Source organism: Pteropus medius, unplaced genomic scaffold, assembly GCF_902729225.1.
Source record: "Pteropus medius unplaced genomic scaffold, Ma_sr-lr_union100, whole genome shotgun sequence".
Lineage (NCBI taxonomy): Eukaryota > Metazoa > Chordata > Mammalia > Chiroptera > Pteropodidae > Pteropus > Pteropus medius.
Genome location: NW_024342473.1, coordinates 690125 through 708902, shown reverse-complemented (window position 1 = coordinate 708902; position 18778 = coordinate 690125). Strand labels below are relative to the sequence as shown.

The window sequence follows — 18778 nt, the reverse complement described above, 5'->3', positions numbered from 1 at the left end:
AACCTTCAAAGCTGAAAGAGCAGGTTAAGCTGTAAGAGGTTAAAATGCTGGCAGTAAAAAAGTACAACACAATCGATGTTGACTGTAATCAACGCTGACTACTCTGAAGGCATCCGATAAAAGATACTTCTTATTTATTTTTCCTTTACCATGACCATCTATTGACTGCCTTTGAAAAAGCTGGGAGATAAAAAGAAAATGAGAAAAAAATGGTGCTTCAAAGAAGTGCTAAGATTCAGCGGGGGGGGCGGGAGGGACAGGATATTTGAGCATGTTTATAAGCAGAGGGGAAAAAGGTGAAAACGAGAAGTTAAAGGTGTTTTAATGGAGGCAACTGACAAAATGAAATCCTGGAGGAAAATAAGGGAACAAGTCTGGGAAAACGGAGGGCCCCTTGTAAAGGAAGGATAGCCTTCCGAGAACAGGGAAAAAGAAAACGTTTGAGAAGAGAGAGAGATCAATTCTGAGATGCAAGCTGGTCTGGTGACAGCTGAAAGGGAGAAAGCTCACACCAAGGAGGTCTCAAGGCTTGTAGTCAAGTTAAGGCAAGGTTAATCCATTAAGAGTGATGGAGGCAGGGGTAGGAATGAAGGCTTCTAAAATGTTGAGACAGTTTAGAACAGCTGCTATGAGGAATGGGGTAAGAATCAACAAGATGTAAATGACTGCCAAGCAGTAAGGGCCTCCTTGAGATGAGAGAATGAATCTGCAAAGACATGTAAATGATCAAAATATTCCCAAGTTACTCTAAACCATGTTTTAAAAACATGTAATATAAACACAAAAAACAGGTCAGATCACTGATGGCTGGACTTGATAAGCTGATGCAATCTTTTAAAAAAGCAATTTGGCAATACATATCAAGAGCTCTAAAATTTCATACCCTTTAACCTAATTCCCTTTCTAGGAGTCTATCTTAATATGCAGGAACTCAAGACACCTGGTCATCATCAGAATGGAAAACAGTGCAACACAGTGGGAAGAGCACAGGCCTTGGTCACTCAGATTTGGGTATGAATCCTGGCTCTGTCACCTGACAGCTACGTAACTTTACTTAACCTCTCTGAGCCTCGGTTTCTTCATCTGTAAACTGAAGATGACAATAACTAGGTTTACAAGGTTGTTGTGAGAATCAGAGATAATGCATGTAAAGCAAAATAGAAAATGGCAGTTGTTATAATTTATAATAGTATAATAGGTTCAAATATCCTGTAACTGAATTGTTAGATAAATTATAGTATAATATGATAATAAAACATTGCATAGCCACTAAAAATGGGACTTTCAAAGAACTTTAAAAATATTTCAGTCTATAGAAATACTTACTCATCATCTGGAGTGAGCTGGACAGGTTCATTAGTAAATTGAGAATCAAAGTTGTCCAAACCAAATTCTCCAGAAATATTTGGTTTAAAGGGAGGTACCACCTGCTTTTGCTCCATCTAGAAAGACATATTGGATGACAGTTCAAGCCTGTATTCTTAGAAAAATTCCACCTCCACATTTCTCATCTGCTGTCACATGTTTCCCAGTCTTATTAAAGTGAGTCCCTAGGCAAGGTTCTACAATATTCATAATAATGAAAATGATTTATAAATCTGAACATCAATGCAGGTATCAATAATATCACAACTTGCTCCACTAAATTAATGTTCTAAGCTGTTAAAAGCTTTTGAAAAAGCACTTTAGAGAACGATTTTAAGTAATTTAATCTGTGATATACTAGTTTTCTGGTATTCTTTTAAGACAATAAAATTTGGCCCAAGGTAATAATGAAATCTAATACAGCAAACAATCAAAATTTACATACCATATCCCAATCAACGTTTCGGAAAAATGGGTGTCCTTGAATATCAGCAAATCCTGTTTGAGGATGACAACCTAATCGTTCCTTTGGGTCCTATGGTGCAAAGAAATGTTTCAAAATTGGGTGAATATCATGCATTAGAATACATCACCTTTGTGACCTGTGTTTTGTGTCTGTTACACCTTTATAACTGAAATCAGAATGGTCTACCTTTCATTTCTAGAAGGTACAACACTAGATGCAAATGAGTATCTGAAGCTTGTGACAAGTTATGATTTTTCATGGCTCCTTCTCCAGCTATCATGTAATTAAAATGGAGCTATGTCACCAGTCCTTGCTAAAGAAAAATGGGAGGAAAATGAGAGCAGCAGAATCATTTGAGCGACATCCAGCTATTTCTTTGGCATGGGTTACGGTGACAGTTGAAATATGCAAACCCCCAAACTTCACAAGTTTTTAGCTTAATTTAAAAACCCCATGCCTAATTATGGCAACAATCCATAAACTGTGTACAATAATGATACAACCATTATCTAAATCATTGGACTAAGAAGGGGAATGCAACTTGTAAAAAGTCTTGGCTTATTCATTACTGAGTGAGAACATGTTCCCATTTTTCTTTCTAATAAAAGGCAATTTATTTTGCATATTAACACCTTTCACCTTCATTTTTCACTGTGTTAAAGCTTAGGTTTCCAGTTAAAGTCTTTCCTCATATAAAGTACTCATTTAAGATAAGCTTCGATTTCTCATCTTATTAAAATTCATCATATATTATTTATCTTAGAAGGTAAATGCACATCAACCTATTTTAAACTACCATTTATTTAAAATGTGATTTATAATTGCCAAGATCATTGTGATACAATAAGTATATATACTTGGTCTTTGTCCCAGGTTCCTGACACAGAGCTTCTAAACCCTTGTAATTTCCTGAGTGAAAGGAGTGTCTTTTGTTACTCATAACAAATCCCTTCTGATCATACCTGAATTTATGTTAATAAGGTGACTCTTGTTGGGCCTCTATATACTTGAGAATGTGGGCTGGTTGCCAGAGGAACCAACTATGTGATGAAGAGGTTGGAACTTTGAGCCCCATTTTCAGAGGGGCTGGAAATTGAGTTCAATCACCATTGGCCAATGATTTAGTTAATCATGCCTACGTAATGGTACCTACATAAAAACCTGAGAATTTGTAGAGGACAGAATTTGTAGAGAACACTATTGCCCCAATTGCTCAACAAGTAAAGAGTGTCTATGAATAATAATCCAAAGAAAATTCAATATTGCGACTGAAAGTATAATTGAAACTATCCCCCAAGAGGCAATTTTTCTCTAATTAAGTACAAGGTATATGTCATTTATGTTAAAAACACCATACATAATATGTAGCTGGGAGTACACTGGCAAAACGGAAAGGACAACTCATCTCAGGATCTAATGTCAAATTACTCTGGTGAAGAGACAAATCCCAGATCTAACTACATCCTCTGCTATTCTGGAATTTTACATTGCGTGAACCTACTTACCAGTTTAATTTATATAGAACTAAACCACTAAAGATTATTATACACTATACCTTGTTGAGAAAACTCTTCAGGACACTCGCAGCTTTCACAGACAGAGAACGTGGTATGCGAATTTGTTTTTCCAAAATAACTGGAAAGATAAAAATAATGGCATTATATTTAACACTGCCAAATTATTCTCCAAAGATGTTTTATCAACTTTCACTATCACCAGCAGTCTATGAGAGTTCCAGTTGCTACACGTCCTCACCAGCACTGATATTACCAGCTTTAAAATTTGTGCCAAATGGATGGAATAGTATAGTTCGTTAATGTTTTAATGCGCATACCCCTAATTAGTAGTGAGGTTGAACATCCTTCCACATAGTTCAGGTCCATCTGAAGTTCCTATTATATAAAATATCTATTCATTTCCTGGAATGGTCTTAATTATTAAATGCAGAATTTTACAGCAGCCTTCACACTTCTTTGGACTATGTGTTGTGTTGGGAGTCCTGTGCTTATCTGCTTGCTTCTGTTCTGTTCAATTCTTTGTATTCTCAATTGTGGGGCTCCTCCCACCTTTCAATCTCTCTTCTTGGTACTCTATTTTTTTCCCCATATTGTTCTTGAACTTAAGCACTCAGCCTTGGGTCCATGTCCCCCCTACCCACAGGATTCCTTCTTCCAATCTGTTTGTGACATACAATCTAAAGGAATCTGTTATGTTTTTGAGAATGAGAAGGTAACTGGCAAATGGGAATGAAGAGTAGTGAGGTAGAAAAGAATGTATTCCAAAAAATTAAAGCCTCACATATTATGATGTATATTGTCCAGATTATTTTCATCTTTCTTACTCAAAGCAGTAACTTGTGCTACCCTCATTCATGCTCTAGAATACATTTACAGAGAATCTGCGTAAAATACTACAAATTACCTTGGAAGAGATAATCTTCCGTGTTTTGATCAGGGTTATCAGAGCTCCCAACAATATCAAATGGAGACCTTCCTGCCATCATCTCAAACATTAGTACTCCGAGAGCCCACCAGTCAACACTGAATCCTTCAAAAAAGAAATTTTAAAGTAACAAATTATCCAATCTTCATTCTTGATTCATTTTATTACATAATGAAAAAGTAAACTCTAAATGCATAACTATCATCGTAGGCATGGAGGATTATAGGAATATTTCACTTATCAATAAAGGGAGGTCCCTAAAATATTTAAAAATATGAAAAATGTGAAAAAAATATGAAAATAAATCTATAATTTCATACTCATGGCCTGTATCTACTGTTTTGTGTTAAGGATATAATTAAATTTCATTTGTGAATAACCTTCCTTGGTCTGAAACTTAATCTTCTGCTAGCTCATTAAAGATCCCTGAAGAACCTTGGAATCAGATTATGAGCAGCTACCAAAAGTACACATCTTCCTTTACATCTGCTGAAATCAGAGGGCCAGAACTCAAGTAGTAAAACATTTTCTTAAGATAAACATATCCTTTGGTTCCTGACAATCTCTCCACTATCTTTCAAGATTCCTGGGGGAAATATTCCAGGAAATCTGAACAATCTTCTAGAAGTTCACGACTCTGAGGTTACATGGCTGAAGTTTTAAATCGCTATTCTGCCTTTTTCTAGCTGTATAACCTTGGGGAAATTATTTAAACTTCCTATACATTAGTTTCCTCGTCTATAAAATAGGAATTAACAGTGCTTACCTCACAGAATTATTTAGAGGATTAACTTAATAATACTTGTAAACTGCTTAGAATAGTGCCTAGTGCTCTTTAGTGCTGTCGTTAATGAAATATTATGCAAATATGTAACTCTAGATATTGCCTAGGTTCTGCTTTCTTTCATTGCAGAGTCTGGGGTTTTCATGTAGGTTTCAAGGGGATCAAGAAAGTTTATATTAATAAGGTCAGTACTGAAATACTATAGTGTACTATAATGCAATTTGCACCACATTTAACTACTGTTCTAGCACATAACTAAAATACCACCTACTAATTTATTACCATAATCTTCTCCTCTTAAAATTTCAGGAGCGATGTAATTGGGAGTACCACAGAAAGTGCTGGTTGTATCTCCTGGCCGTAATCCTTCCTTTTATTAAAAAAAAAAAAAAAAAAAGAAGAAGAAGAAGAAAATAAATAAACAATAAGACCCAAAATTCTGTTTTAAAGTCACCTCTTTTATCTATTATATAAGCTCAGCATCTGTAGGTAACTTATTAAGCTTAAATAAAATATCACTAACACAGTTGCTTTTTTTATTAAAATCATGGACTGCCACTAAATAGCTTAAAGAAAAGCTGTCATCATTAGTTGTTGGCAAAGAGTCAGTTCAATTAGATAAAAATTGCATTAAAAAATTTTATATACAAGTAAAAATTTAATAGAAAAATTTAAATTATATGAGTAAAAGGAATCACATTTTATAAAGAAGCACTTTAAAGCCCACCTAACACAACCACAGCTGGCATTATGTTTCCCTTCTAGCTGCTATTCCTAAGGCACACGTTTTTGATTTTGTATTTTACTAGCTACAGGATGGAGAAAATTAAGGCAAAACACACTAATATGCATAAATAGACAAGCTACACAATAACAAATGGAATAGTCACCAAGAAGTTATAACAAACTTGTATGCACATAACAACATGGCCTCGAAATACAAAGAGTACAAACAGACAAAATTATTAGGATAATTTCACAATCCCCGCAATGGACTGAATGTTTGTGTGCCCAAGTTCATATGTTGAAGCCCTAATGTGATACCATTGGGAGGGAGGCCTTTGGGAGGTAATTAAGTCATGAATTTGAAGCCTCCATGATGGGATTAGTGTCCTTATAAGAAGAGAGCTTGCCCTTTCTTTTCCCTGCCATGTGACGATACAGTAAGAAGACAACCATCTGCATACCATGAAGAGGGTCTTCACCAGACAATGGATCTGTTGGCACTTTAATCCTGGACTTCCTAGACTCCAGAACCACGAGAAATAAATGTTTTTGAAGACACCTAGTCTATATCATATCTTGTTACCACAACCCAACTGATAATACAATCACAAATGATCACAGATGATTTTAACACATTTATATTAGAAAATGATAGATCACTCAAACAAAAAAATTAGCAAGCAGAGAAAGATTTGGACAAAAGCCAGATAGAGCTAAAAAATATATATAAATTATACAAAGAATACATATATCTGTGTGTGAAGAAGGGAAGAGAGAGTGTGTGAAAGACAGAGACTCTTTGTAGGCAAAATAGAGATTATATATCCTTTTTAAGTATTCATGGGATACTGACCAAATACTAAATCGCAAAGGAATACATGTCAAGAACCAATATCATTCAGACTATTCTCTAGTCATGAGGCAATTAAATAAGATATTAACAATAAAAGCTAGTGTAAAAACAAGCTGAATAATATTAAATATACAATTAAAGATGTTTTTTACTTTATACTTCCTATTATTGAGTATATAAAATTAAACAACATAGGTACTTAGAATTTAACCATTTCCCTATTGTTACATTATACGGTACAAATTCCAAACAACAAAAAAAGGGGAGATATAGATTGCAAATCAAGCCTTCTTCCCATTCCTGTCCCTGACACACCCAGTTTCAGCTTCTTAGAGGCAACCACTGTTATGAGGTTCTTATGTGTCCCTCCAGAGATATTCTGGGTATGGTGTATGTATTTTTCTTTAAATTTTACTCTATTAAATATAACACATCTATAAGATATACTTAGTAAGTAATATGTTGTGATTCCAATGATTTTTTTGTGTGTGATTCTTAAGCAGCTCCTGCAAAGGGAGGAAAAACATTAAGGGAGGTAGACAGGAGAACCAATTTAAAGACTTACTAAATAAGACCTCTAAGATTTATCAAAGATCCTAATTAATTTGGTTGAGGATCTCCAGAAAGAATGAGAATGTAAAATAAACCAATTTTATTCTTCATTAAGATTAAGAAAAGATTAAGTAATTTTTCTCTCATAAAATCTTCCAGGCAAAACAAGATTCTCAAATTTCTTTGAATAAAAAATGACAGAAAGAAAGCCTTAATTCATTTTTGTAAATTTCATTGTTTAAGTAATGCATACGCATTAGAATAACTTTAAAAAAATGTAAAAGTAAACAGAATAAATATGTGATGCTACATAATAGAATATATAATAGGATATATAACATATAGAATGAGAGAATATACTTTAAAACTTTACTTAATGTTATAAGCATTTTGCATTGTTACGAACTTTTTATAAACATCTTTTTAAATGACTTTGTATGCCATGTTTTTTAGTCATTCCACAACTTCCTTAAATCATTCTCCTTACCAGTAGCCATTTCAATTATCTAAAATATTTATCAGAAAAAACAATAAAATATTTTGGTCATAAACCTATCTTCACAGACCAAAATATTTACTCAAGATATCCCAAAGACAGAATTCCTAGATCAAAGAATATGGTCATTTTTAAAGAGTCTTAATACATCTCTACCAAACTGCTTAAAAAAGGTTACAACAATATATACACTCACCAATGACATATGAGAATGTCCATTTCATTAAACTCTTGTAGACTATTATAATTATAAAATCAGTATCTGGGCATGCAAAATAAGCCTCATTGTTTTAATTTGTACATTTTTTAACAAGGCTAACATTCTTCATATTTTTTGTTCAGTTTTATTTTCCCTTGACAAATTATAAGACTTCTTTCTTCTTCTTTTTTTTTTTTTTTTTTTTATGAAATGAGAAAAAGATCCACTGGGGGGAAAACGACACACAGATCAAAAGGTATCGCAAATCTGAGTGACGGATTCACAATGGGTTACCTACTAAATCTCTACTTATGATCAAAACTTACATAATAAAAAAATTTAAGAAAAAATTAATATAAGAAAAGATAAAATGTCTGAGTTGTGTACATAAAAGTTGTGTACCTTTAGGTGAAGATTTTCTTTTCTAATGTTGATGAACAGATAATAAGGTTAAATCTGCAGTCCTATTAGACTGTCTTACTTAATGTTAGCCTTTAAATAATCTCCTGGCTCTGGAGGCAATTCCTTCAGGTGAATGAGGGAATGTAATTCACACACCATATCACTGTGTAAGAACAATTCTGTCCCAGCTACTTTAACAAGGAGTGTGTAGCTCCCTATACATTTTGTGGAAAAAGACTGAGCCTTTAAATAAAACATTGTTACAAAAAAGAAAAAACCACCAAGAAATAAAGGACATGTCCTGAGAATAACTAAAATTCTTATTTTGTTCTGCTGTACTTTATGTCAGATGTTTACATTTTAATTATTAAAAATGTTAGATTGCCTAGGAAAATGTTAAATTAAGAGTTATAATCAAATGACAAAAAATTGATGGTGATATGCAAGTAGTTGTGTTAAAGTTGCGGGACTATAGGCAATTTTTATTTCCAGATTTTTAATAGTGTCACAACTTTCAAGACAAAAAGTTGCAGACAATAAAGAGAAATTAACTCATAGCACATATAATACAGAAAATATGAAATTTCATAAATGGTTAGGAAATAAGTAAATTTATCTTTGTGCTAGAATTTCAAAAAGTATTCTAAATAAAGTAGCAATCATTTCTCCATCTCTGTAGTTATATTACCAAAATAACTTCTCTCACCTTACACATGCCGTAGTCAGTGAGTTTAATGTGTCCTTCTGAGTCCAGCAATACATTGTCCAATTTCAAATCTCTATAAATTATCCCTCGTTCATGAAGATAATTTAATGCTAGACTGATTTCTGCAGAGTAAAATCTAAAATAAAATGAAAAATAACCCATCTGGTTCAAATTTTTCAATTGTGGTAAGTTTCTAGAGGAAGATATATAAGTCCTACTCCTGTCTGCAAACAAAACATCAAAACCATGTCAAAAGATTTTCTTCTTCCAATGATTTTAGGACACTATCAAACACAAGTGAAGTACCACTTTAAAATATCTGAACCCAAAACACAATTACAAAAGTTTCACTATAAGTTAAATCACACTTTTCACGAAGTTAACAGTTTGAAAGTCTCAAACAGGGGTCCTTAACCTGGGTCCTTAGATGGACTTCGGGCAGTCCATATTCCTACAACTGGAAGTTGTATGTACATCTTTTATATCTATAGAGTTTCCACAGCTTGCATCACTTCTTTAAGGGACCAGTGACTTCCCAAAATGCTAAGACCCACTGATTGGTCTAGAATAGAAAGAATACTAAAAGTTTACTACTTGAACCATAAAATACATACCAAAATTCTAGAAAAGGAATCTAAAGAAATCACTCTACAACAATAACATTTTAAAGAAAAAAGTTTTAAAAAGTGCCTCCAGCTCATTGGTGATAACCAGAACTTGTCACCTGAATAATGAAAATTGAAACACCCAAGCTGGTTTATGGCTGCTTTGGTGAATATTATCACAATCATATTTGGAGGTACATTATTACATAACTTCTAGCTACTTAATTTTATGAATAGGTAACTTGAGTCCTTATTCTACATTCAGGTTTCTAGAAAAGCAAAGATGGTATAAAACCAGAATTGGCACTTTAACGCAGTAAAACTAGACTACATTCCCCAAGTCCAACTGAACAAACAAGAAACAAATACTGGCTATGTTCACAATTTAAAATATCATCTGTGGCTTTGCTATGAAGGGTGACCATTTGATAAAGCCTAAATAAACAATAAACATACAGTATATTAAAAAAAAAAAAAGTTTAGCCCTGAGATTAGATTAGTACAATTTATACCTTCCTATGAAATTGAAGGACACTATCTCTTTCTGACAAGGAAAACAAATCAATGAATTAGCAAGATTTCCACTAAATAAAGTATTTAAAAAAATAAAATCACTCAGAGACACAGACAACATTATGGTGGTTACCAGAGGGAAAAGGGGATGGGGGAGGTAGAAGAAGGTAAACCGGATTAAATATTTGGTAACAGAAGAAGACTCGACTTTGGGTGGTAAACATACAATGTGGTATACGGCTGATATATTACAAAATCGTATACTTGAAATCTATATAATCTTATTAACTAATGTCACTCCAATAAATTTAATTAAAAAAATCTCTACCCTTAGTTATAGACATTTATAAATTCATACACTTCATTTTGACTTTACTCTCATGAAGCAAAAAAGGGTGAGAATAACTAATTATGACTAACAAAATAAAATAAATATGGCACTGATGATCACAATTGTTATCCAAGGCCATGATCCTTCCCCACTCTTCCAACATATAAACAACTTACAATCTTGTATAATAATATCAAAGAAAGGATACTAAATAAATAAAACTTAACACTCTGCTCTTATTCATCAACATGCATGGGATCATAGGACAGAAAGCCAATAAAACAATTAAAAAATTATAATTACAAGAAGAATAGTCAGAATTACACAGTAGCTTAAGAACTATTTTATTACTCAAGTATATATGAATAATCGTCCTCTAATAAAAACTGTCCTAGATCACTGCAAACCTGATAAAATTAATGTTTGTTAATTCATCGATTACTTCAGAGGCTGATGCCAAATAGGCAAAATATTTGAAAATTACTGGGTTTCCCAGACTAACGGTTTCCCCTTTAATACTGTTTATACTTTTGAATTGCTTATATTATTATATAATATGTTATATGTATTATGTTATATATTATAATGTAAACTAACTTTTAGCTTAGCTTCTACATGACTTATAAAGAATTAACTAGTATCAAAATAAATGATTTATCCACTGTTTTCAACCACTGGCACATAAAGAGTCCCACAGCTCCCCTCAAAATCTAACCCAAACAAACAATAAACAAAAAACTTACCTGGCATGTTCTTCAGGAAGTTTTCTTTGTCGCTGCATATGAAACATTAGATCTCCTCCATTTACATACTCTATGACAAAGAACAATCTAAAACAAAGGAGGGAACTCATGAAACCAAGATCCATAATAAGGTTGTGTAACTTTGCATTTTAACATAGAGAGTACTTTACATGATCTACTCTTAACCAGTCACAACACAGAGAGTACGTTATATGATCTACTCTTAACAAAAAATCTCAGTAATTCAATGAAAACAAAAGGGTAGTTGGAATAGAAAGCTGTTTAATGGCGGAAGATATAAGAAAGTACACCAGCAAGATAATAATTCTGTAACCTACTTCTAAAGTAGTACCACTTGCAATCCAGAGCCTCTCACTCCCACTTCAATTGTAGCATTTGCAAGATAAGTCATTTTCAACTGTCACTTAAGGTAAAGAAGTTAAGATTCCTCCCCCTAGTTAAACTCTGGGAAACTTTTAAGTCCTAAAACTAAAATCTTAGGGATATTTAAGAGGTTGAGTTTCTACAGCCATAATTACAACCTGCCTATTTTTTTTTTTAAAACAGGTAATTTCTTCATGCTGATCCAAACTGATATCTCTGATTAGAGTGAGTGGCAGGAAACCATTGCATAATACTGTTATGTCTGTATCCATGACTTCCACTTCAGGAATCACAGTAGGAAAGGTTCTTATGGTGTAATATACTGAAGTGTGTAAAGCCCAATAATCATGCCACTGTCCTTCAATCTTACCTGCTTTCTGTCTGAAAGCAAGAATGCAGCCCAACAAGAAAGGGATGATTGGATGCTTGCTCAAAAACATGCTTCTCTGTCTGTACCCAATCAATATCCTATTTTAAAATATGAAAGAAATATATGTAAAAATGAAATGTCATCGAAACTATGATAAATTTGTTCTTAGCAATTCAATTATCACAAATGTCATTATTAAGTAGGCTAAATATCAAAAGCACTGATAATCATGAAACAACAATTTATATACAAAAAGAAAAATACCACCAGTAAATCTTTCAATATTACAAAACAGTCTAGAAAACTTTTACAAAGCTCAATCAACTTTCCCTTAATAATATGACTTGATATTTTTTTTAATTTAATAATCATCAGATTACTTTAAATATATCCTATATAATCTGATTGAACCATATATTTAGAAAAGCAGGCTGAAATAATAAAGCACAGACATTGAGGTTTTCTCTGAAAAGGTACACTTAAGCAATAGAAGTAATTGTTTACAAGTACAGTTTAAAAGTAATAAAGCAATCATTGTGTTTACCTCATCATCATTGACAAGCTCTTTTTTCACAACCTTCATTGCATAAATACGATCTGTTTTTTTTAATCGCACCAATAGTACTTTGGCATAACTTCCTCTTCCTATTACCCGGAGCAAATCAAAATCCTGAAGACCTAGACTGGATGAAGCTTTGCCACTTTCCCTGGTGTTCATTGCCTGTTAAGAACATTTATATCAAAGAGTTAGTTATACCTGGAAGCATTTTGCATAATAATTATATTTCTAATACCTAGTTATACCTATGATGATTTTTTAAATATTTTCTGATTTTAAGTTCTTAACAATTCTCTTCTTACATCATTCCAAATAATGTAATCTAACTACTCAAGAGGTAGGATGAATTCATGAGTTGATGTCAGAGGGGTGGGTGGTGACAGGAATGAGGTGAAATCTGAAAATGTTAAAGGGTGTCTTTAAAAGGATCTGGTAACTTTGGGTGTAGGGGAAATGAAGATGCACGAATGAAACAAACAATACCAACTTTGGTGACTGGGAGACTGGATGCACCAGTGACAGAAAAATGAAGTATTAAATATAGGGTAAGATTGACAGAGTTGTTGAGATAATGAGCTTGGTTTTTCATTTTGAAGTTAGAAGTTACAATGCGATAACAAGATGAAAGAGTCTGCAAGAAGCTTGATATATGAAATCTGAGTTATGAGAGGACACATTCAGAAACACTGGAAACTATAAGCAGAAAACAAGCATGGAAAACATTCTTTCTACATAATACCAAGGCTCCAATACAAAATCAGCCTTATAATTCATTCACAACTAGAAACGTAGGCTTCTGGTAATTTATAGAGAAGAGTGAAGATAATCTTTTATTAGATACCTGCAAAACCCTCACCACACAATCAACAGATGTACCCATGAGAATTAAGTATGAATTTTCTGAAGCATATTAAGAAAAGCAAAGAGAAAATTTTAAGATAAATAAGCACAAAGAAGAAAAATTATGAAAACTGAACAAAAAGATTCAAAAGAAAGGTCAGACATGAAAATTTCGAAATAATAATTTGATTTGGTAACAAGGAAAATAAAAAGGAGTAAAAAAGAAACCAGATTAGGGCAGATTCAGAAAGCAGAGAATGGTTAGAAGATAAGGCGATGTACAGACTTTAAATATGGTTAACTAGAAACTACAAAGGAGAATGAATGGGGCAAAAGCAGAGTACTTTCACAGAAACAACAGGAAGACTGAGTGAAGTGAGAGAAGCCAGAAAATTGGGGAATGTCACCTTAAAAGGACCATAATTCCCCACCCCAACCCAATGACCTATAATTCTAGATCCTGCAAAAATAGCCTTCAAAATAAAAGTAAAATAAAAATGTTTTCAGACAAACAAAAACAAAGGAAATCCATCACTAGTCGGCTCTCACTAAAGGAAACATTGAGTTCTTCAAGAATAAAGATGATCGATCTCATATAGCACAGGCATGCAAGAAGGAATGCAGAACAAAAAGAATAAAACCTAAATGAGGACTGACTGTTTAAAAACACTAATACATACAATTTTTAAATATGACAAAAAATAGACCAAAAGCAGAAGGGAGAGTAAATTTAAAGTCGTTTAAACTTTAAATAACAATAAGCTCATAAAATAGAAAGATCTATATTTTAAACAGTACTGCCAAGTATTCTAAACACCATTCTTAAATACATTATAATTTTTAGATTATGCTTTCTTAAAGTGAAAATAAATTATGCTACCAGATTAATTTAAATACAATTAGTAATTTAATTATCAAATTAAATCGTAATAAAACTCTAGAATCATTAAAAATCATTCTTGCATTTTACCATTATGATCTAAAATCTAAGCTAGTTAATTTGTCATATTTTGACAATGTCAAGTCTTATTAAAAAGCTATTGACGAGATTGGATTAAACATGGTGGAGTGAGAGACATCCCCAGACCTCTCCCCTTGAAACCACAATAAGCTGAACATCTAAAACTAAACAAAAAACACCCGAACTGCACAGCAGCACATCTGAGCATGGGATCTGCGCATAAGAGCTATCATAGGTCAGAACCCCAGAGTGTCAGGCAGTGGACTGGGAGAAATAAAGAAGCTGCCTCCCGCAGCCACCAGCGCTCCCTGTAGGAAGAGGGGAGAGGGGAGAAGCAGCAGCAATGTCCCTGAACAGCCCTGCCTGGAAAAGTTGTGAGCTCCCTGCGGCCAACGGCAGGGCGTGGTCATTAGGGCAGAAGACAAAGAAGCAGGACGGCAGAAAAATAAGTTGATTTTTACCAGCCGTGGTTGCAAAATTGAGGCTGAGCCGCAGTCCCCAACTCCCAACCCAGAGGATTCCTCCCCGCTTACCCTCCAAGACCCATCACCATGGAGCCCCAGGGGAATCTGAGCAAATGCTACCGAAACTGTCGCTAACACTGACAGGAACTGAGAATAAGGGTAGTGAGTATGATTAAACATCTATAAGGGAAAAAAAGACATTATTAAGACTTTATATAAATCAGAGATCCAAGAGGCTTAGACGCCACCTACTGGAAACCAAAAGAAAAACATCTTCTTTGCAATAGGCTAGAAACCATTACATAATAAATCTCCTTTCTGGAAAAAAAAGCAGAACACACTTCCATTAATGCCCAGGTGGAGAAATAGTCCATTAAACACCATGAACAACTAAGGTGACAAGGCATCTCAGAAAGAAAGAGAAAAATCTCTAAAAAATAAGCTTACAGACATAGAAATATGAGACTTAAGTGAGAGAGAATTCGGGATGGTACTTCTGAAAAAACTTCGTGAGTTCCGAAACGAGTCCTATCAACAATTTCAGGAGCTGAAAAACAACTAGATGAGCAGAATGAGTTCTTTAACAAGGAGATTGAAACCCTCAAAAAGAACCGAACAGGATTTCTGGAGATGAAGAACACACTGCAAGAGTTGAAAAACGAAATAGCAAGCTTGGGAAACAGAGTCGACCAAATGAGGAAAGTATCAGTGATATTGAAGACAGAAATCTAGAAATAAATCAGAAGGAAGAAGAAAGAAACCGAAGAATTAAATATAAGAGAAATATAAGAACTAGCTGATATCATTAGGAGAGGAAACATAAGAATAATGGGAATTCTCGAAGGGGAGGAAAAGGAGCAGCGATTGTCTGAAAGCATTTTCAGACAAATAGTTGATGAGAATTTCCCAAATCTAAGGAGGGAGCTGGAGCCCGGAATTCAAGAAATCAATAGAACACCCAATTATCTCAACCCAAAAAGGCCTTCACCAAGACACACTGTATTAAAAATATCAAAAATCGAGGACAAAGAGAATTCTCAGGGCATCCAGGGAAAAGAAGATGGTAACTTATAAAGAAAAACCCATTAGATTATCGTCAGACTTCTCGGCACAAACTTTACAAGCCAGAAAGGAGTGAAATCAAATATTCAAACTATTAAATGAAAGGACTATCAGCCAAGAATAATGCACCCAGCTAAGCTCTCCTTTAGATATGAAAAAGAAATAAAGACCTTTCCAGACATACAAAAATTGAGGGGATTCTTCACTATGAGGCCTGCACTACAGGAAATACTGAAAGGGGTCAGCTCAACTAAAACAAAATGACGAAAAAAAAATACATAATTAGGAGTAAGGAGACTAGCAGGTTGATAAAAGCAAAGGAGTGCAACCCTTACTAGGAACAGGGCATTATAAGCTTAAAATAAGAAGAGATTTGCTATAGCAAGATAGTAATGAACATTCAGCATACACATGGACAAATTGAGACAACAATGACTGAAAAGGGGAGGATTCAAAGATCCAAATTCACAAAGGGGAATGGAGATAAGGTACATGCAGAAGAAAAGAGACAACTGTGTGTGTGTATGTGTATGTATGTATGCATGTGTGTATATATATATGTATATATATGTATATATGTGTATATATGTATACGCATATATATACATATATATATAACTATCCTTTACATATTCGTAATGGTACCTACATGCCAAAGATTCAGAACTGAAGTTTATAACATAACACCAGAAGAACCAGAGGGAAAACCCACAAAAGCCAACCAAAATAAAGAAAACAGAAACACAAGGACAAGGAAGCAATGGAAACACCGAGCTACCAGAAAGCAAAAGATAAAATGGCTATAAGACCTCATATTTCAATAATCACCCTAAATGTAAATGGATTGAACTCACCAATAAAAAGGCACAGAGTTACAAATTGGATCAAAAAGCAAAACCCAACCATACGCTGCCTCCAGGAGACACATCTCAGTTCCGAAGACAAATACAGACTCAAAGTGAAAGGGTGGAAAATGATATTTCAAGCAAACGGCATTCAGAGAAAAGCGGGAGAAGCAGTACTAATATCAGACGAAATAAACTTCGAAATAAAAAATGTAAAGAAAGATACTGAGGGATACTTCATAATGATAAAGGGAATCATGTACCAATCATAACTTATTAATATTTATGCTTCCAATCAGGGAGCCCCGAAATATATAAAGCAATTACTAACAGAACTAAAGGGAGAAACAGACCAAAACACTATCATAGTAGGGGACCTAAATACTCCACTGTTGGATATAGATAGATCATCCAAACAGAAAATCAATAAAGAAATAACACTCTTAAATGACACATTAGACTAACTGGACAAAATTGACATTTACAGAGCCTTTCATCCCAAAACAGCTGTTTATACATTCTTCACTAGTGCACATGGAACATCCTCAAGGACTAACCATATACTGGGACACAGAGATAGCCTCAACAAATATAAGAGGGTTGAAATCAAACCAACCATATTCTATGATCATAATACTTTGAAACTAGAGATCAACTGTAAAAAGAAAGTGGAAAGAACCACAAATACATGGAGATTAAACAATATATTCTTCTACTGAAGAATAACTGGGTCAGAGAAGAAATAAAAAGAGAGATCAAGAAATATGTAGAAATGAATGATAACGATAGTACAACGTATCAAAACTTTTGGGACACAGCAAAAGTGGTCATAAGAGGAAAGTTCATATCATTACAGGACTATCTCCAAAAACGAGTCCCAATAAACGACCTAACGCTTCATCTTAAAAAACCAGAAAAACAAATGAAGTCTAAAGTCAGCAGAAGGAAAGAAATAATCAAAATTAGAGCAGAAATAAATGAAATTGAAAACAAAACGAAAAAAAATAGAAAAAATAAATGCAACGAAGAGCTGGTTCTTTGAGAAAGTTAATAAAATTGATAAACTCTTGGCTAGACTCACTAAAAAAAAAGAGAAAGGACACAAATAAACAAAACCAGGAATGAAAGAGGGGAAATTATGACAGACACTACAGAAATACAAAGGATCATACAAGAATACTATGAAAAAGTATATAACACAAAATTTAATAATGTAGAGGAAATGGACCAGTACTTAGAAAAATACAATCTTCTTAGACTGAATCAAGAAAAATTAGAAAATACAAATAGACTGATAAGTAATATGGAAATTGAAACAATCATCAAAAACCTACCAAAACGTAAAAGTCCAGGACCAGATGGCTTTACCAGTGAATTCCACCAAACATTCAAAGACGATTTAATACATATTCTCCTCAAAATCTTGCAAAAAATCGAAGGGGAGGCAATAATTCCCAACTCATTTTATGAGGCCAGTATCACCCTGATACTGGTAAAGTTAACACACAAAAAAGAAAACTACAGACCAATATCTCTCATGAACACAGATGCAAAAATCCGAAATAAGATACTAGTGGACCGAATATAGCAACATATTAAAAAGACTATACACCACGATTAAGTGGGCTTCATCCCAGAGGCACAAGGATGGTTCAACATACGCAAATCGATTAATGTGATATGCCACATAAACAAATTAAAAAATAAGAATCATATGATCATATCAAGAGATGCAGAAAAAGTCTTCGACAAGATACAGCATCTTATGATCAAAATCCTTAACAGAATTGGTATAGAAGGAAAGTATCTTAACATAATAAAGGCCATATATGACAAACCCTCAGCCGACATTACACTGAATGGTGAAAAACTAAAAACCCCTCTAAGATCAGGAACAAGGCAAGGCTGTCCACGGTTGCCACTGTTATTCAATATAACATTGGAGGTCCTAGCGAGTACAATCAGACAAAAGATATAAAAGGCATCCAAATAGGAAATGAAGAAGTCCAAGTGTTATTATTTGTGGATGACATGATTCTCTATATAGAAAATCCTAAAGACTCCACAAGAACAATAAGTAAATACAGTAAAGTTTCTGAATACAAAATCA

The 18778-nt window shown here is 33.8% G+C and overlaps 1 protein-coding gene across 4 annotated transcripts in view; it reads right to left on the bottom strand.

Annotated features, from left to right (window-relative positions):
- PRKCI (protein kinase C iota) overlaps window positions 1-18778 on the bottom strand; it is a 65453-nt gene that overhangs the window by 5176 nt on the left and 41499 nt on the right. For all 4 annotated transcript variants that reach the window (XM_039865015.1, XM_039865017.1, XM_039865016.1 and 1 more), the window contains 9 exons: window positions 12482-12658; window positions 11938-12035; window positions 11184-11270; window positions 8992-9127; window positions 5340-5427; window positions 4253-4378; window positions 3387-3466; window positions 1811-1900; window positions 1327-1442 (listed from right to left, as the gene is read on the bottom strand). In XM_039865015.1, the coding sequence (XP_039720949.1) occupies window positions 1327-1442; window positions 1811-1900; window positions 3387-3466; window positions 4253-4378; window positions 5340-5427; window positions 8992-9127; window positions 11184-11270; window positions 11938-12035; window positions 12482-12658 (998 nt within the window). The remainder of the gene's footprint in view (window positions 1-1326; window positions 1443-1810; window positions 1901-3386; window positions 3467-4252; window positions 4379-5339; window positions 5428-8991; window positions 9128-11183; window positions 11271-11937; window positions 12036-12481; window positions 12659-18778) is intronic.